At 41.0% G+C, this 18595-nt stretch overlaps 1 protein-coding gene across 1 annotated transcript in view; it reads right to left on the bottom strand.

Annotated features, from left to right (window-relative positions):
- The window catches only part of SSH1 (slingshot protein phosphatase 1), a 219927-nt gene that overhangs the window by 27399 nt on the left and 173933 nt on the right, over positions 1–18595 (bottom strand). Inside the window, exon 12 of the mRNA XM_053702141.1 lies at positions 14016–14162. Coding sequence (XP_053558116.1) covers positions 14016–14162 — 147 coding nt within the window. The remainder of the gene's footprint in view (positions 1–14015; positions 14163–18595) is intronic.

Raw genomic sequence — 18595 nt, 5'->3', positions numbered from 1 at the left:
GTCCCTCCTTGAAGATTGATGTATGCCACAGTTGTGACATTGTCTGTCTGAAAACAAATGAACGATTCTCTCTTCAGAAGAGGCCAAGACTGAAGAGTTCCAAAATATTGATCGGTAATCTCACCTCCTGAGATTCCCAAACTCCTTGTGCCGTCAGAGATCCCCACACAGCTCCCCAACCTGTGAGACTTGCATCTGTTGAAATTACAGTACAGGTCGGAAGCACAAAAGAAGCCCCCTGAATTAAACGATGGTGATCTGTCCACCACGTTAGAGAGTGTCGAACAATCGGTTTTAAAGATATTAATTGAGATATCTTTGTGTAATCCTTGCACCATTGATTCAGCATACAGAGCTGAAGAGGTTGCATGTGAAAACGAGCAAAGGGGATCGCGTCTGATGCAGCAGTCATAAGACCTAGAATTTCCATGCATAAGGCTACCGAAGGGAATGATTGTGACTGAAGGTTTCGACAAGCTGAAATCAATTTTAGACGTCTCTTGTCTGTTAAAGACAGAGTCATGGACACTGAATCTATCTGGAAACCCAGAAAGGTTACCCTTGTCTGAGGAATCAATGAACTTTTTGGTGAATTGATCCTCCAACCATGATCTTGAAGAAACAACACAAGTCGATTCGTATGAGATTCTGCTAAATGTAAAGACTGAGCAAGTACCAAGATATCGTCCAAATAAGGAAATACCACAATACCCTGTTCTCTGATTACAGACAGAAGGGCACCGAGAACCTTTGTAAAAATTATTGGAGCTGTAGCTAGGCCAAACGGCAGAGCCACAAACTGGTAATGCTTGTCCAGAAAAGAGAATCTCAGGAACTGATAATGATCTGGATGAATCGGAATATGCAGATATGCATCCTGTAAATCTATTGTGGACATATAATGCCCTTGCTGAACAAAAGGCAAGATAGTCCTTACAGTTACCATTTTGAACGTTGGTATCCTTACAAAACGATTCAATATTTTTAGATCCAGAACTGGTCTGAAGGAATTCTCCTTCTTTGGTACAATGAAGAGATTTGAATAAAACCCCATCCCCTGTTCCAGAACTGGAACTGGCATAATTACTCCAGCCAACTCTAGATCTGAAACACAATTCAGAAATGCTTGAGCTTTCACTGGATTTACTGGGACACGGGAAAGAAAAAATCTCTTTGCAGGAGGTCTCATCTTGAAACCAATTCTGTACCCTTCTGAAACAATGTTCTGAATCCAAAGATTGTGAACAGAATTGATCCAAATTTCTTTGAAAAAACGTAACCTGCCCCCTACCAGCTGAGCTGGAATGAGGGCCGCACCTTCATGTGGACTTAGAAGCTGGCTTTGCCTTTCTAGAAGGCTTGGATTTATTCCAGACTGGAGATGGTTTCCAAACTGAAACTGCTCCTGAGGATGAAGGATCAGGCTTTTGTTCTTTGTTGAAACGAAAGGAACGAAAACGATTATTAGCCCTGTTCTTACCCTTAGATTTTTTATCCTGTGGTAAAAAAGTTCCTTTCCCACCAGTAACAGTTGAGATAATAGAATCCAACTGAGAACCAAATAATTTGTTACCCTGGAAAGAAATGGAAAGTAGAGATGATTTAGAAGCCATATCAGCATTCCAAGTTTTAAGCCATAAAGCTCTTCTAGCTAAAATAGCTAGAGACATAAACCTGACATCAACTCTGATAATATAAAAAATGGCATCACAGATAAAATTATTAGCATGATCTGTTACTTGTTGCGCTAAAGTTTCCAACCAAAAAGTTGAAGCTGCAGCAACATCAGCCAATGATATAGCAGGTCTAAGAAGATTACCTGAACACAGATAAGCTTTTCTTAGAAAGGATTCAATTTTCCTATCTAAAGGATCCTTAAACGAAGTACCATCTGACGTAGGAATAGTAGTCCGTTTAGCAAGGGTAGAAATAGCCCCATCAACTCTAGGGTTTTTGTCCCAAAATTCTAATCTGTCAGACGGCACAGGATATAACTGCTTAAAACGTTTAGAAGGAGTAAATGAATTACCCAATTTATCCCATTCTCTGGAGATTACTTCAGAAATAGCATTCGGAACAGGAAAAACTTCTGGAATAACCACAGGAGATTTAAAGACCTTATCTAAACGTTTAGAATTAGTATCAAGAGGACCAGAATCCTCAATTTCTAAAGCAATTAGTACTTCTTTAAGTAAAGAACGAATAAATTCCATTTTAAATAAATATGAAGATTTATCAGCATCAATCTCTGAGACAGAATCCTCTGAACCAGAAGAGTCATCAGAATCAGAATGATGATGTTCATTTAAAAATTCATCTGTATAAAGAGAAGTTTTTAAAAGATTTTTTATGTTTACTAGAAGGAGGAATAACAGACATAGCCTTCTTGATGGATTCAGAAACAAAAACAGAATTTATGTTTACCTGATAAATTTCTTTCTCCAACGGTGTGTCCGGTCCACGGCGTCATCCTTACTTGTGGGATATTCTCTTCCCCAACAGGAAATGGCAAAGAGCCCAGCAAAGCTGGTCACATGATCCCTCCTAGGCTCCGCCTACCCCAGTCATTCGACCGACGTTAAGGAGGAATAATAGCATAGGAGAAACCATATGGTACCGTGGTGACTGTAGTTAAAGAAAATAAATTATCAGACCTGATTAAAAAACCAGGGCGGGCCGTGGACCGGACACACCGTTGGAGAAAGAAATTTATCAGGTAAACATAAATTCTGTTTTCTCCAACATAGGTGTGTCCGGTCCACGGCGTCATCCTTACTTGTGGGAACCAATACCAAAGCTTTAGGACACGGATGAAGGGAGGGAGCAAATCAGGTCACCTAAATGGAAGGCACCACGGCTTGCAAAACCTTTCTCCCAAAAATAGCCTCAGAAGAAGCAAAAGTATCAAACTTGTAAAATTTGGTAAAAGTGTGCAGTGAAGACCAAGTCGCTGCCCTACATATCTGATCAACAGAAGCCTCGTTCTTGAAGGCCCATGTGGAAGCCACAGCCCTAGTGGAATGAGCTGTGATTCTTTCGGGAGGCTGCCGTCCGGCAGTCTCGTAAGCCAATCTGATGATGCTTTTAATCCAAAAAGAGAGAGAGGTAGAAGTTGCTTTTTGACCTCTCCTTTTACCTGAATAAACAACAAACAAGGAAGATGTTTGTCTAAAATCCTTTGTAGCATCTAAATAGAATTTTAGAGCGCGAACAACATCCAAATTGTGCAACAAGCGTTCCTTCTTTGAAACTGGTTTCGGACACAGAGAAGGTACGATAATCTCCTGGTTAATGTTTTTGTTAGAAACAACTTTTGGAAGAAAACCAGGTTTAGTACGTAAAACCACCTTATCTGCATGGAACACCAGATAAGGAGGAGAACACTGCAGAGCAGATAATTCTGAAACTCTTCTAGCAGAAGAAATTGCAACTAAAAACAAAACTTTCCAAGATAATAACTTAATATCAACGGAATGTAAGGGTTCAAACGGAACCCCCTGAAGAACTGAAAGAACTAAATTGAGACTCCAAGGAGGAGTCAAAGGTTTGTAAACAGGCTTGATTCTAACCAGAGCCTGAACAAAGGCTTGAACATCTGGCACAGCTGCCAGTTTTTTGTGAAGTAACACCGACAAGGCAGAAATCTGTCCCTTCAGGGAACTTGCCGATAATCCTTTTTCCAATCCTTCTTGAAGGAAGGATAGAATCCTAGGAATCTTAACCTTGTCCCAAGGGAATCCTTTAGATTCACACCAACAGATATATTTTTTCCAAATTTTGTGGTAAATCTTTCTAGTTACAGGCTTTCTGGCCTGAACAAGAGTATCGATAACAGAATCTGAGAAACCTCGCTTCGATAAAATCAAGCGTTCAATCTCCAAGCAGTCAGCTGGAGTGAAACCAGATTCGGATGTTCGAACGGACCCTGAACAAGAAGGTCTCGTCTCAAAGGTAGCTTCCAAGGTGGAGCCGATGACATATTCACCAGATCTGCATACCAAGTCCTGCGTGGCCACGCAGGAGCTATCAAGATCACCGACGCCCTCTCCTGATTGATCCTGGCTACCAGCCTGGGGATGAGAGGAAACGGCGGGAACACATAAGCTAGTTTGAAGGTCCAAGGTGCTACTAGTGCATCCACTAGAGCCGCCTTGGGATCCCTGGATCTGGACCCGTAGCAAGGAACTTTGAAGTTCTGACGAGAGGCCATCAGATCCATGTCTGGAATGCCCCATAGTTGAGTGACTTGGGCAAAGATTTCCGGATGGAGTTCCCACTCCCCCGGATGCAATGTCTGACGACTCAGAAAATCCGCTTCCCAATTTTCCACTCCCGGGATGTGGATAGCAGACAGGTGGCAGGAGTGAGACTCCGCCCATAGAATAATCTTGGTCACTTCTTCCATCGCTAGGGAACTCCTTGTTCCCCCCTGATGGTTGATGTACGCAACAGTCGTCATGTTGTCTGATTGAAACCGAATGAACTTGGTCCTCGCTAGCTGAGGCCAAGCCTTGAGAGCATTGAATATCGCTCTCAGTTCCAGAATATTTATCGGTAGAAGAAATTCTTCCCGAGACCAAAGACCCTGAGCTTTCAGGGATCCCCAGACCGCGCCCCAGCCCATCAGACTGGCGTCTGTCGTGACAATGACCCACTCTGGTCTGCGGAATGTCATCCCTCGTGACAGGTTGTCCAGGGACAGCCACCAACGGAGTGAGTCTCTGGTCCTCTGATTTACTTGTATCTTTGGAGACAAGTCTGTATAGTCCCCATTCCACTGACTGAGCATGCACAGTTGTAATGGTCTTAGATGAATGCGCGCAAAAGGAACTATGTCCATTGCCGCTACCATCAACCCGATCACTTCCATGCACTGAGCTACGGAAGGAAGAGGAACGGAATGAAGTATCCGACAAGAGTCCAGAAGCTTTGTCTTTCTGGCCTCTGTTAGAAAAATCCTCATTTCTGAGGAGTCTATAATTGTTCCCAAGAAGGGAACCCTTGTTGACGGGGATAGAGAACTCTTTTCCACGTTCACTTTCCAGCCGTGAGATCTGAGAAAGGCCAGGACGATGTCCGTGTGAGCCTTTGCTCGAGGGAGGGACGACGCTTGAATCAGAATGTCGTCCAGGTAAGGTACTACTGCAATGCCCCTTGGTCTTAGTACCGCTAGAAGGGACCCTAGTACCTTTGTGAAAATCCTTGGAGCAGTGGCTAATCCGAAAGGAAGCGCCACAACCTGGTAATGTTTGTCCAGGAATGCAAACCTTAGGAACCGATGATGTTCCTTGTGGATAGGAATATGTAGATACGCATCCTTTAAATCCACCGTGGTCATGAATTGACCTTCCTGGATGGAAGGAAGGATAGTTCGAATGGTTTCCATCTTGAACGATGGGACCTTGAGAAATTTGTTTAAGATCTTGAGATCTAAGATTGGTCTGAACGTTCCCTCTTTTTTGGGAACTATGAACAGATTGGAGTAGAACCCCATCCCTTGTTCTCTTAATGGAACAGGATGAATCACTCCCATTTTTAACAGGTCTTCTACACAATGTAAGAACGCCTGTCTTTTTATGTGGTCTGAAGACAACTGAGACCTGTGGAACCTCCCCCTTGGGGGAAGTCCCTTGAATTCCAGAAGATAACCCTGGGAGACTATTTCTAGCGCCCAAGGATCCAGAACATCTCTTGCCCAAGCCTGAGCGAAGAGAGAGAGTCTGCCCCCCACCAGATCCGGTCCCGGATCGGGGGCCAATATTTCATGCTGTCTTGGTAGCAGTGACAGGTTTCTTGGCCTGCTTTCCCTTGTTCCAGCCTTGCATTGGTCTCCAAGCTGGCTTGGCTTGAGAAGTATTACCCTCTTGCTTAGAGGACGTAGCACTTTGGGCTGGTCCGTTTTTACGAAAGGGACGAAAATTAGGTCTATTTTTTGCCTTGAAAGGCCTATCCTGAGGAAGGGCGTGGCCCTTACCCCCAGTGATATCAGAGATAATCTCTTTCAAGTCAGGGCCAAACAGCGTTTTCCCCTTGAAAGGAATGTTTAGTAACTTGTTCTTGGAAGACGCATCAGCCGACCAAGATTTCAACCAAAGCGCTCTGCGCGCCACAATAGCAAACCCAGAATTCTTAGCCGCTAACCTAGCCACTTGCAAAGTGGCGTCTAGAGTGAAAGAATTAGCCAATTTGAGAGCATTGATTCTGTCCATAATCTCCTCATAAGGAGGAGAATCACTATCGAGCACCTTAATCAGTTCATCAAACCAGAAATATGCAGCTGTAGTGACAGGGACAATGCATGAAATGGGTTGTAGAAGGTAACCCTGCTGAACAAACATCTTTTTAAGCAAACCTTCTAATTTTTTATCCATAGGATCTTTGAAAGCACAACTATCCTCTATGGGTATAGTGGTGCGTTTGTTTAAAGTAGAAACCGCTCCCTCGACCTTGGGGACTGACTGCCATAAGTCCTTTCTGGGGTCGACCATAGGAAACAATTTTTTAAATATGGGGGGAGGGACGAAAGGGATACCGGGCCTTTCCCATTCTTTATTAACAATGTCCGCCACCCGCTTGGGTATAGGAAAAGCTTCTGGGAGCCCCGGCACCTCTAGGAACTTGTCCATTTTACATAGTTTCTCTGGAATGACCAACTTTTCACAATCATCCAGAGTGGATAATACCTCCTTAAGCAAAATGCGGAGATGTTCCAACTTAAATTTAAATGTAATCACATCAGATTCAGCCTGATGAGAAATGTTCCCTGAATCAGTAATTTCTCCCTCAGACAAAACCTCCCTGGCCCCCTCAAACTGGATTAGGGGCCCTTCAGAGATATTAATATCAGCGTCGTCATGCTCTTCAGTAACTAAAACAGAGCAGCCACGCTTACGCTGACAAGGGTTCATTTTGGCTAAAATGTTTTTGACAGAATTATCCATTACAGCCGTTAATTGTTGCATAGTAAGGAGTATTGGCGCGCTAGATGTACTAGGGGCCTCCTGAGTGGGCAAGACTCGTGTAGACGAAGGAGGGAATGATGCAGTACCATGCTTACTCCCCTCACTTGAGGAATCATCTTGGGCATCATTGTCATTATCACATAAATCACATTTATTTAAATGAATAGGAATTCTGGCTTCCCCACATTCAGAACACAGTCTATCTGGTAGTTCAGACATGTTAAACAGGCATAAACTTGATAAGAAAGTACAAAAAACGTTTTAAAATAAAACCGTTACTGTCACTTTAAATTTTAAACTGAACACACTTTGTTACTGCAATTGCGAAAAAACATGAAGGAATTGTTCAAAAATCACAAAATTTTCACCACAGTGTCTTAAAGCCTTAAAAATATTGCACACCAAATTTGGAAGCTTTAACCCTTAAAATAACGGAACCGGAGCCGTTATAAGCTTTAACCCCTTTACAGTCCCTGGTATCTGCTTTGCTGAGACCCAACCAAGCCCAAAGGGGAATACGATACCAAATGACGCCTTCAGAAAGTCTTTTCTAAGTATCAGAGCTCCTCTCACATGCGACTGCATGCCATGCCTCTCAAAAACAAGTGCGCCACACCGGCGCGAAAATGAGACTCTGCTTATGCTTTGGGAAAGCCCCTAAGAAATAAGGTGTCTAATACAGTGCCTGCCGATATTATTATATCAAAATACCCAGATAAAATGATTCCTCAAGGCTAAATATGTGCTAATAATGAATCGATTTAGCCCAGAAAAGTCTACAGTCTAAATAAGCCCTTGTAAAGCCCTTATTTACGATCGTAATAAATATGGCTTACCGGATCCCATAGGGAAAATGACAGCTTCCAGCATTACATCGTCTTGTTAGAATGTGTCATACCTCAAGCAGCAAGAGACTGCACACTGTTCCCCCAACTGAAGTTAATTGCTCTCAACAGTCCTGTGTGGAACAGCCATGGATTTTAGTTACGGTTGCTAAAATCATTTTCCTCATACAAACAGAAATCTTCATCTCTTTTCTGTTTCTGAGTAAATAGTACATACCAGCACTATTTCAAAATAACAAACTCTTGATTGAATAATAAAAAACTACAGTTAAACACTAAAAAACTCTAAGCCATCTCCGTGGAGATGTTGCCTGTACAACGGCAAAGAGAATGACTGGGGTAGGCGGAGCCTAGGAGGGATCATGTGACCAGCTTTGCTGGGCTCTTTGCCATTTCCTGTTGGGGAAGAGAATATCCCACAAGTAAGGATGACGCCGTGGACCGGACACACCTATGTTGGAGAAATCTCTTATGTTATCAGGAACATTCTGAACCTTAGATGTTGATGGAACTGCAACAGGTAAAGGTACATTACTAAAGGAAATATTATCTGCATTAACAAGTTTGTCATGACAATTAATACAAACAACAGCTGGAGGAATAGCTACCAAAAGTTTACAGCAGATACACTTAGCTTTGGTAGTTCCAGCACTAGGCAGCGATTTTCCTGAAGTATCTTCTGACTCGGATGCAACGTGAGACATCTTGCAATATGTAAGAGAAAAAACAACATATAAAGCAAAATAGATCAAATTCCTTAAATGACAGTTTCAGGAATGGGAAAAAAATGCCAATGAACAAGCTTCTAGCAACCAGAAGCAAAGAAAAAATGAACTTAAATAATGTGGAGACAAAAGCGACGCCCATATTTTTTGGCGCCAAATAAGACGCCCACATTATTTGGCGCCTAAATGCTTTTTGGCGCCAAATATGACGCCACATCCGGAACGCCGACATTTTTGGCGCAAAAGAACGTAAAAAATGACGCAACTTCCGGCGACACGTATGACGCCGGAAACAGAAAAGATTTTTTGCGCCAAAAAAGTCCGCGCCAAGAATGACGCAATAAAATGAATCATTTTCAGCCCCCGCGAGCCTAACAGCCCACAGGGAAAAAGTCAAATTTTTTAAGGTAAGAAAAAATAATTGATTCAAGTGCATTATCCCAAATATGAAACTGACTGTCTGAAAATAAGGAATGTTGAATATCCTGAGACAAGGCAAATAAATGTTTGAATACATATATTTAGAACTTTATAAACAAAGTGCCCAACCATAGCTTAGAGTGTCACAGAAAATAAGACTTACTTACCCCAGGACACTCATCTACATGTTTGTAGAAAGCCAAACCAGTACTGAAACGAAAATCAGCAGAGGTAATGGTATATATATAAGAGTATATCGTCGATCTGAAAAGGGAGGTAAGAGATGAATCTCTACAACCGATAACAGAGAACCTATGAAATAGACCCCGTAGAAGGAGATCACTGCATTCAAAATAGGCAATACTCTCCTCACATCTCTCTGACATTCACTGCACGCTGAGAGGAAAACCGGGCTCCAACTTGCTGCGGAGCGCATATCAACGTAGAATCTAGCACAAACTTACTTCACCACCTCCATAGGAGGCAAAGTTTGTAAAACTAAATTGTGGGTGTGGTGAGGGGTGTATTTATAGGCATTTTGAGGTTTGGGAAACTTTGCCCCTCCTGGTAGGAATGTATATCCCATACGTCACTAGCTCATGGACTCTTGCTAATTGCATGAAAGAAATCCGCTTCCCAGTTCTCTACTCCTGGGATATAGATTGCTGATAGATGGCAAGAGTGAGCCTCCGCCCATCGGATTATCTTTTAAACCACTATCATCGCTAGAGAACTCCTTGTTCCCCCTGATGATTGATATATGCTACAGTCGTGATAATGTCCGACTGGAATCTTATGAATTTGGCCAAAGCCAACTGAGGCCACGCCTGAAGCGCGTTGAATATTGCTCTCAGTTCCAGAATATTGATTGGTAGTAGAGACTCCTCCTGAGTCCAAACACCCTGAGCTTTCAGGGAATTCCAGACTGCACCCCAGCCCAAGAGGCTGGCGTCCTTCGTCACTATTACCCATGCTGGCCTGAGGAAGCACATTCCCTGGGACAGATGATCCTGTGACAACCACCAAAGAAGACAGTCTCTGGTCTCTTGATTCCACTGTCTGAGCATGCACAGCTGCAGTGGTCTGAGATGAAAGTGAGCAAACGGAACGATGTCCATCGATACTACCATTAATCCAATGACCTCCATACACTGAGCCACTGATGGCCGAGGAATGGACTGAAGTGCTCGGCAAGTATTTAGAATCTTTGGCTTTCTGATCTCTGTCAGAAATATTTTCATTTCTACCGAGTCTATCAGAGTTCCCAAGAATGGAACTCTTGTTAGTGGAACTAGTGAACTCTTTCCTAAATTCACTTTCCAACCATGAGTTCTTAGAAATGCCAACACGATGTCCGTGTGAGATTTGGTCAGATGATAAGTTGACGCCTGGATCAAAATATTGTCCAGATAGGGCGCCACTGCTATGCCCCGCGGCCTGAAAACAGCCAGAAGGGACCCTAGCACCTTTGTGAAGATTCTGGGAGCTGTGGCCAACCCGAAAGGAAGGGCCACAAACTGATAGTGTTCGTCCAGAAAGGCAAACCTTAGAAAAGGGTGATGATCCTTGTGGATAGGAATGTGAAGATACGCATCCTTTAGGTCCATGGTGGTCATATATTGACCCTCCTGGATCACTTGCAAAATTGTTCGTATAGTCTCCATCTTGAATGATGGGACTATGAGAAATTTGTTTAGGCATTTGAGATCTAAAATTGGTCTGAAAGTTCCCTCTTTTTTGGGAACCACGAACAGATTTGAGTAAAAGTTGAGGAAGACAACAATTGCTGACGCAATTGAAAAGAATGTACTTAAATAGCACTCAACATCACTAAATGGATAAGCCACATTCTACTAATAAAGGAAAGGCCCAAAAAAGGCAGGTTTTAAAACTTAACTTTTAATGTTAATGCTAAAAAATAAATATATTAAAACCACAGTAGGAGAAAATGGGAATGGCTGAAGTCCCACAGTCAAAATGTCTGGGGACAAAAATTATAATGCGTGACCCCAATGTGTAAATTGGACTAAGGTGTGTACTCAGGAGGAATAAAGGGGGGTAGGTATCTTAATAGGACAAAATGGCAGGGAATTATATGGGCAAACAGGTCCGCCCGTCCCTGTGATAGTGCCTATATTACTGATATCTGAGTGACTGTGCACAATCAGTCGATACTGCCACTCTCTAGATTTAGGTGTGTATGACTATAATATAGCTGGGGTTAAAATATTTCCCAATAGACTCACATACAACTAAACTCCTCAAGTTTGGATGGAGATAATAATGTTGGTGCAATACTAATAAACAGTGTCCAAGATTTGAGTCAGTTGTGGTGCTTACCACTACCTCTTGTTGGAGGTTATTAGTGGTGTACTTTAAGTGGTACCAGCTGTGAGAATATACAGTAATTTTGGATATTCACAAATCAGGTCTATTAGCACTTCCAATATTTCACAGTATGTTATGATCATCAGATGATACTAAAAAGCAGGCACACAGACGGTACTTGCGCTTGTATACCGATATATCTAGTAGTATGGTAATGTGATAATACCGGATTGAAAATGAGATATACAGTACTACTATTATTATAGAAATCAACTCAGGCTCAAAGATAGGTGTATACAATATGAATAAGCTCCTAAGTTATAGGCGCTGAACATTATTAATAACCCTAAGTTGGCAAAATGGTATATCAAAAGAATGTGTGTATTACTATTCATACATTCTCATATCCCACTGCTGATGGGCTTTATCATTTTAATGTTTAGGTCAGGAACAGTATATTCCCAGGTGGCTACCAAAAGCTAGTTCTTGGTTGCAAAAATAATAAATAAATATAATCCAACTTATAGAGACAATCAGTAAGGTTGGTATTAGTACTATAACAAACAGATGCACTGTATCTTTAAGAGCGACCGCATTATTGCAATGCAACTGTAGCTTAAATATTTAACAGACCTCAGACTGTTCAACGTATTTGGCGGTCTCAGTATGGACCTTTATTTATGTCAATATTATTGGATTTTAACTAAATTTTTGCGGCAATAAGATGCACGTTGTGCTTGACAAATATCTTTTGGAGTAACACCATTGTTCCGGGTGACCTGCCGTTTGTGCCCACAGTGAAATAATATCAACTAAGTACCAATTCTATTTCTAAGCATGGATCTTAATTTCCATAAGCGTACCCGGCTTATGATTGAGGTACCTCTAGTAAGTACTTTTGCATGGTAATCTTATAGTTATTGCCCAGGACCCATGTTACTGCACACACAACAATTGCAACGTCTCGCACATCCTTAGTTTAAATTTCTAAAAAGTAATGCAGTCACTCTCACATAACACTACACATAACTAGTAACTAGTCACATAACTAGTCTAGTGTTAGGTGTTAGTGTAACTTAGGTTAGGTTTTATTTTACAGGTACTTTTGTATTTATTTTAGCTAGGTAGTTATTAAATATTTATATTTAGTTAATGATAGGAATATTTAGTTAGATTTATTTAAATTATATTTAAGCTAGGGGGTGTTAGGGTTAGACTTAGGTTTAGGGGTTAATAACTTTAGTATAGTGGCGGCGACGTTGGGGGCGACAGATTAGGGATTAATAAATGTAGGTAGGTGGTGGCGATGTTAGGGGCGGCAGATTAGAGGTTAATAAGTATAATGTAGGTGTCAATGGGATATCGGGCGGGCAGCAGCGAACATAAGCTTTTACTGCTTTCAGACTCCCATTGATTCCTATGGCATCCGCCGCCTCCAGGGCGGCGGATTGAAAACCAGGTACGCTGGGCCGGAATAGTGCAGAGCGTACCTGGTAGAAATTTGATAATTTGCAAAAGTAGTCAGATAGTGCCGAACTTGCATTAGGAAAATCTGTAGTGACGTAAGCATCAAGCTGTGTCGGACTGAGACCGGCGGATCGTATGTTACATCACAAAATTCTACTTTTGCCGGTCTTTAGGGTTTGATAACTAAGGAGAATCAGGCAAGCCACAATTACACTGCGGAATTCCAGGGTATTTGCGGTTGACGGCTTGATAAATAGGCCTCTAAATCTCACACATACGCTTAGCCCGCAAACTTGTCTCCTTCACTTAAGTTTTGCAGCAATCTCCCCAGATCAAAAATCACTAGCCATCTACTTACTTATGGCTATTAAACTGGAAATTGCAAAAGCCTAGAAACAGAAATCCCCCCCTCCATATCACAAATGACCACAACAGTATCCTATCTACAAAAGATGGAATCATACTCTTACTCAGTTCTAGACAGGATGGACACACACATTAAAATCTGGGCTCCTTGGAAATAAAACTTCCCCCACTGAAAAAACATAAGATTTTCCTGTCCCCACTCCCCCCCTACTAGAGACATGGAAATATAGCATTATAATGTGTTATAAAGGAAAAATGAGAAACAAATTGACTAACTTAGGGTCCTTTGGAAGACCTCCTGAGTCCGTTACATCTCTTTACATGTCACACTAGCAATGATCTCTACTTTTTCTTTCAGAACATACACATACTTGTTTACATATATACCTGACCATTTCTTGTGTATAAGAGTATGACTACCCTAAGTTATGTATTATACTATGTATTACACCTGTAGGTCTATTTCTCTAGCTATCCCTGTGTGGATACCTAAGATGTCTATGTGTAATCCCAACTTTCTCAATAAAAATTCTTTTAAAATAAAAAACTGAAATGTGTACAAGTGCATTTCCCTTTTCTATAGAAACATTTTTGCAAAATACTTCCATTAGCAAAAATGCTTCTTTTGCAGCGACATACACATGTGCTGTGAGTGCCTTGTGCACCAGCGTTCAAACACCACAACTTCTCAGTGTCAGCAGTGGCTTGTAGGACACAAATTATGACACAAATTAAGTCTTCACTGATGCAATACATACCAATGCCAGCTCTATAAGATAAGTACAAATATTCTATTTAACTTCACAATCTAAGCCAGCAGAATATATCCAGTACAATCACAGATAATTGGCGCTGCGGAATCTGTTGGCGCTCTACAAATAACCGATAATAATAATACTCACTTTGCCTTGTTTATGAAGTGATAAGCCTCATTCCAGTGGGAGAGGAGATCAGTTGTCTCTTCATCGTATACACGGATATTGTAATATGCAAAGAGCCCTGGGAAGAAGTTGTCTATTTCTCTGGTCACATTTAAAATGTATCCAATCCTAAAATGAGAGCAGTATCACAGGTAAATGGAACAGTTTACTGAGCACTTGTTCATGAAAGGTGCTTCACAACAATAGTAACAAAATACAAATAGAAGTTAATCCAAATTACAGGTACAATAATGACTACAAAACTTAAAACCATATGGAATATACTAATAAGAAATCAAAAGAAAACATGGGAAATTCAGGATTGCAAAAATAATAAAATACAACCCCAATTCTGAAAAAGTTGGGACAGTATGGAAAATACAAAAAAAAACCATACCAAAAAGAGTCATTTGAAAATTAAATTCACCCTGTACTATATTGAAAACACATTATTAACACATTATTTGATGTTTTACTTTGTAAATTTAATGTATTTTTCAAAATATACACTCATTTCAAATCTGATGACTGCAACACATTCCAAAAAAGTTGGGACAGGATCAATAGTGATGTGACAAGTTGAAATAAGAAGGTGATGGTAGACAGGTGAGGCAATAGTGTAATCATAGTATATAAGGAGTCCTCAAAAAGGCTTAGTCCTTCAAGAGCAAGGATGGGTTGAGGCTCGCCAATCAATCTGCCAACAGATTCATCGGCCAATAATCCAACACTTTGAGAACAACATTCCCCCAAAGGCAAATCAATAGGATTTTGGGCATTTCACCTTCTACAGTGCACAATATAATGAAAAGATTCAAGAAATCCAGTCAAATCTTGGTGCATAAAGGGTAAGGCCGAAATCACTTCTGAATGTGCGTGATTTCCGATCCCTCAGATCAATTTAGATCCCTCAATGGATATCCTGACATGGACTTGGGAATACTTTGGTAAACATTTGTCAGTCAACACCATTTGCCGTTGCATCCACAAGTTAAGGCTTTACTATGCAAAGCAGAAGTCATACATCAACACAGTCCAGAAGCGCCACCGATTTCTCTGGGCTCGATCTAATCCGAGATGGACAGTAGCACAGTGGAATTGTGCTTTGTGGTCCGATAAGTCAACATTTCAAATAGTTTTTGTAAAAAACAGCCGTTGTGTTCTCTGAGCCAAAGAGGAAAAGGACCAGCCAAGCTGTTATCAGCGTCAGGTCCAAAAGCCAGCGTCTGTCATGGTATGGGGGTGTACCAGTGCCCATGGCATGGGTAACTTTTACATCTGTGAGGGCACCATTAATCCAGAAAGATATGTATACATTTTGGAGCAATATATGCTGCCATCCAGACGTTTTTTCCAGGGACGTCCCTACATTTTCCAGCAGGACAACGCAAAACCACATTCTGCCCGGATTACAAGCACATGGTTGTGCAACTGAAGACATAATGGATGAATGGGGGAAAATTCCACTTGCTAAACTTAACCAACTGGTGTCTTCAGTGTCCCAACACTTAATAAGAGTTATTAAAAGAAAAGGTGATGTTACACAGTGATAAAAAGTCGACTGTCCCAATTTTTTTGGAGTGTGTTGCAGTCATCAGATTTGAAATAAGTGTAGATTTTCAAAAATGCATTTAATTCACAAAATAAAACATCAAATAATGTGTTTTCATTATATTACAGGGTGAACTGAATTTTCAAATGACTCTTTTTGCTTGTTTTTTGCATATTCCATATTATCCCAACTTTTTCAGAGGATACATGCTAAAAACATACAAAGATGTAAATCTTAATATCCATATAAAAAGGAGTCTTGACTGGTAGGTATACGCCTTTGAGTCATTTGAAGTAAAGCAGAAACTTACCAAAAGTCATTTCTAGTAACCCTACCCTTATAACTGAAAAGGAAACATTTTATATCTGGTTGCAATATAGTAACCAAGTAGAAAACATGCAAGATCTATTTGGCAACACAGTAACCCACTTCCGAGGATGAGGGTCAAGCTAGAGTGCATGGACTGGTTTCAGACAGACTTTTTATGATGTGCAATTATCTACTGTACTTCTAGTAAGAGCAATTTTATTGTCTTGAAAAGCGTGATTAAAGTTTGTTATACCTTGAATCAGAATTGTGCTGTTTTTTCTTTGTTGTAGATGTTTCCTCCTCTACCCGACGGCTTCAAGAAATGTATTTTTGAGTAAGAATACATTTTTTCTCCTTTTTGTGATAATATAAATGTGGACTGTTAAATTAGTAACAAAATGATTCATAATAAGTTATGAGTGAGGAATAAAACAACCCTTTTCCTATATCTAATGAAGTTATGTCTACAAAACCATCTTCAAGACCTTCCTAATTGGGAAGCATCATACATTCAACAGGTAAAAAGGATGTGACCAGGTAGTTGCCTTGCAGAATTGTTCAGTAGAGACTTCCTTGTATCTGATACATAAAGAAGCCCTAGCAATAATAAAACAAGCCCTCATCTTAAAAAGTGAGGATTTCTTATAATGCTCACAAGGATGAGAGAGCAAATCCAATCGACCAGAGAAACTCTGAAAGTTTTATGACCCTTTCTGGAACCAAATAAGCAAAATGATAAGTGGTCATGCAGAAATACTTAATACATTCTAGATTTAGTATTTCCTTGTGATATTTAGGATTAAAAGAGAATGAAAGAAAAAACTATTTATGTAAGAACTTACCTGATAAAATTAATTTTTGTCATGGTGGCGAGAGTCCACGAGCGGTTACATATGGTATATACATTCCTACCACGAGGAGGTAAAGTTTACCAAACCTCAATGGCTAAGAACTAAGTGTTCAATTTCCATGTCATTAAGTTTAGATCTGGATGGAACAAGGAACCTTGAGACAGATGGTCTGGTCTTAGAGGAAGAGGTCACGGCGGACAACTGGACATTCGGACCAGCTCAGCACACCAAATTCTGTGAGGCCACGCTGGGGCTATCGGGATTAAAAAATGACTGTTCCATTTTGACTTTGGAAATCACTCTGGGAAGCAGGACCAGAGGGGGATATATAAGCAGGCTGGTAAGACCAGGGTACTGCTAAAGCATCCATCATATTCACCTGAGGATCCCTGGACCTCGCAAGGTACCTGGGAAGTTTCTTGTTCAAACGAGAGGCCATCAGATCTATTTCTGGTAGGCTCTAAAGTTAAATAATCCAAAATAACACATCTTAGTGGAGAGACCACTCTCCTGGATGTAGGAACTGACGACTGTAGTAATCTGCCTCCCTGTTGCCTACCCCTGGGATGTAAATCGCAGTGATGAAGCAGGAATTGGTTTCTGCCCAAGAAAGTATTCACGATACCTCTACCATGGCTAGGGAACTTTGAGTTCCCCCTTGATGATTGACATAGGCTACTGTTGTGATATTGTCTGTCTGAAAACAGATACAAGGCTCCTTCTTCAATAGAGGCCAAAGAGCACGGAGTTCAAAAATATTGATTGGTAAACTTACCTCCCGAGGATTCCAAACTCCTTGTGCTGTCAGAGACCCCCAACCTGTAAGACTTACATCTGCGGTGATCACAGATCAGGTAGGTCGAACAAAGGATGCCTCCTAAAGAATAGAGTGGTGGTTTAACCACCAAGTCAGAGAAAGTTGTGTATTGGGATCTAAGAATATCAGTTGTCATATTTAAGTATAATAATTGCACTATTGGCGCAGCATACAAAGTTGAAGAGGTCTCATATGAAAATGAGCAAAAAGGATCACGTCCGATGCTGCAATCATGAGACCTTGAACTTCCATACACATAGCCACTGAAGGGAGTGGCTTAGACAGGCTGAAACCATTTTTTTGTCTCTTTTCTTTTTAGTGAAAGAGACATGGACACTGAATCTAGCTGGAAACCTAAAAATGTGAAGTTTGTCTGAGGAATCAAGGAACTTTTTTGGTAAATTGATCCTCCAACCATGTCTTCGAAGAAACAACAACAGTTGATTCATGTGAGATTCTGCTAAATGAAAAGGATTGAGCTAGTTCCAAGATATCGTCCAAATAAGGAAACACTGCAATACTCTGAACGCTGACTGCAGATAGAAGGGCACAAAAACCTTTGTAAAAATCCTTGGAGCTGTTGCTAGGCCAAACGGGAGATCAACAAATTAGTAATGCTTTTCAAGAAAAGAGAATCTCAAAAAAACAGAATTTATGCTTACCTGATAAATTACTTTCTCCAACGGTGTGTCCGGTCCACGGCGTCATCCATAACTTGTGGGAATATTCTCTTCCCCAACAGGAAATGGCAAAGAGCACAGCAAAAGCTGTCCATATAGTCCCTCCTAGGCTCCGCCCACCCCAGTCATTCGACCGACGGACAGGAGAAAAAACAGGAGAAACTATAGGGTGCCGTGGTGACTGTAGTTAAAGAAAGAAATTCATCAAACCTGATAAAAAAACCAGGGCGGGCCGTGGACCGGACACACCGTTGGAGAAAGTAATTTATCAGGTAAGCATAAATTCTGTTTTCTCCAACATTGGTGTGTCCGGTCAACGGCGTCATCCATAACTTGTGGGAACCAATACCAAA

The sequence above is a fragment of the Bombina bombina genome, chromosome 2 (genome assembly GCF_027579735.1).
Source record: "Bombina bombina isolate aBomBom1 chromosome 2, aBomBom1.pri, whole genome shotgun sequence".
In the NCBI taxonomy this organism is placed as follows: Eukaryota; Metazoa; Chordata; class Amphibia; order Anura; family Bombinatoridae; genus Bombina; species Bombina bombina.
The sequence above is the reverse complement of the archived record's forward strand: the minus strand, read 5'-3'. Positions and strand labels throughout refer to the sequence as shown.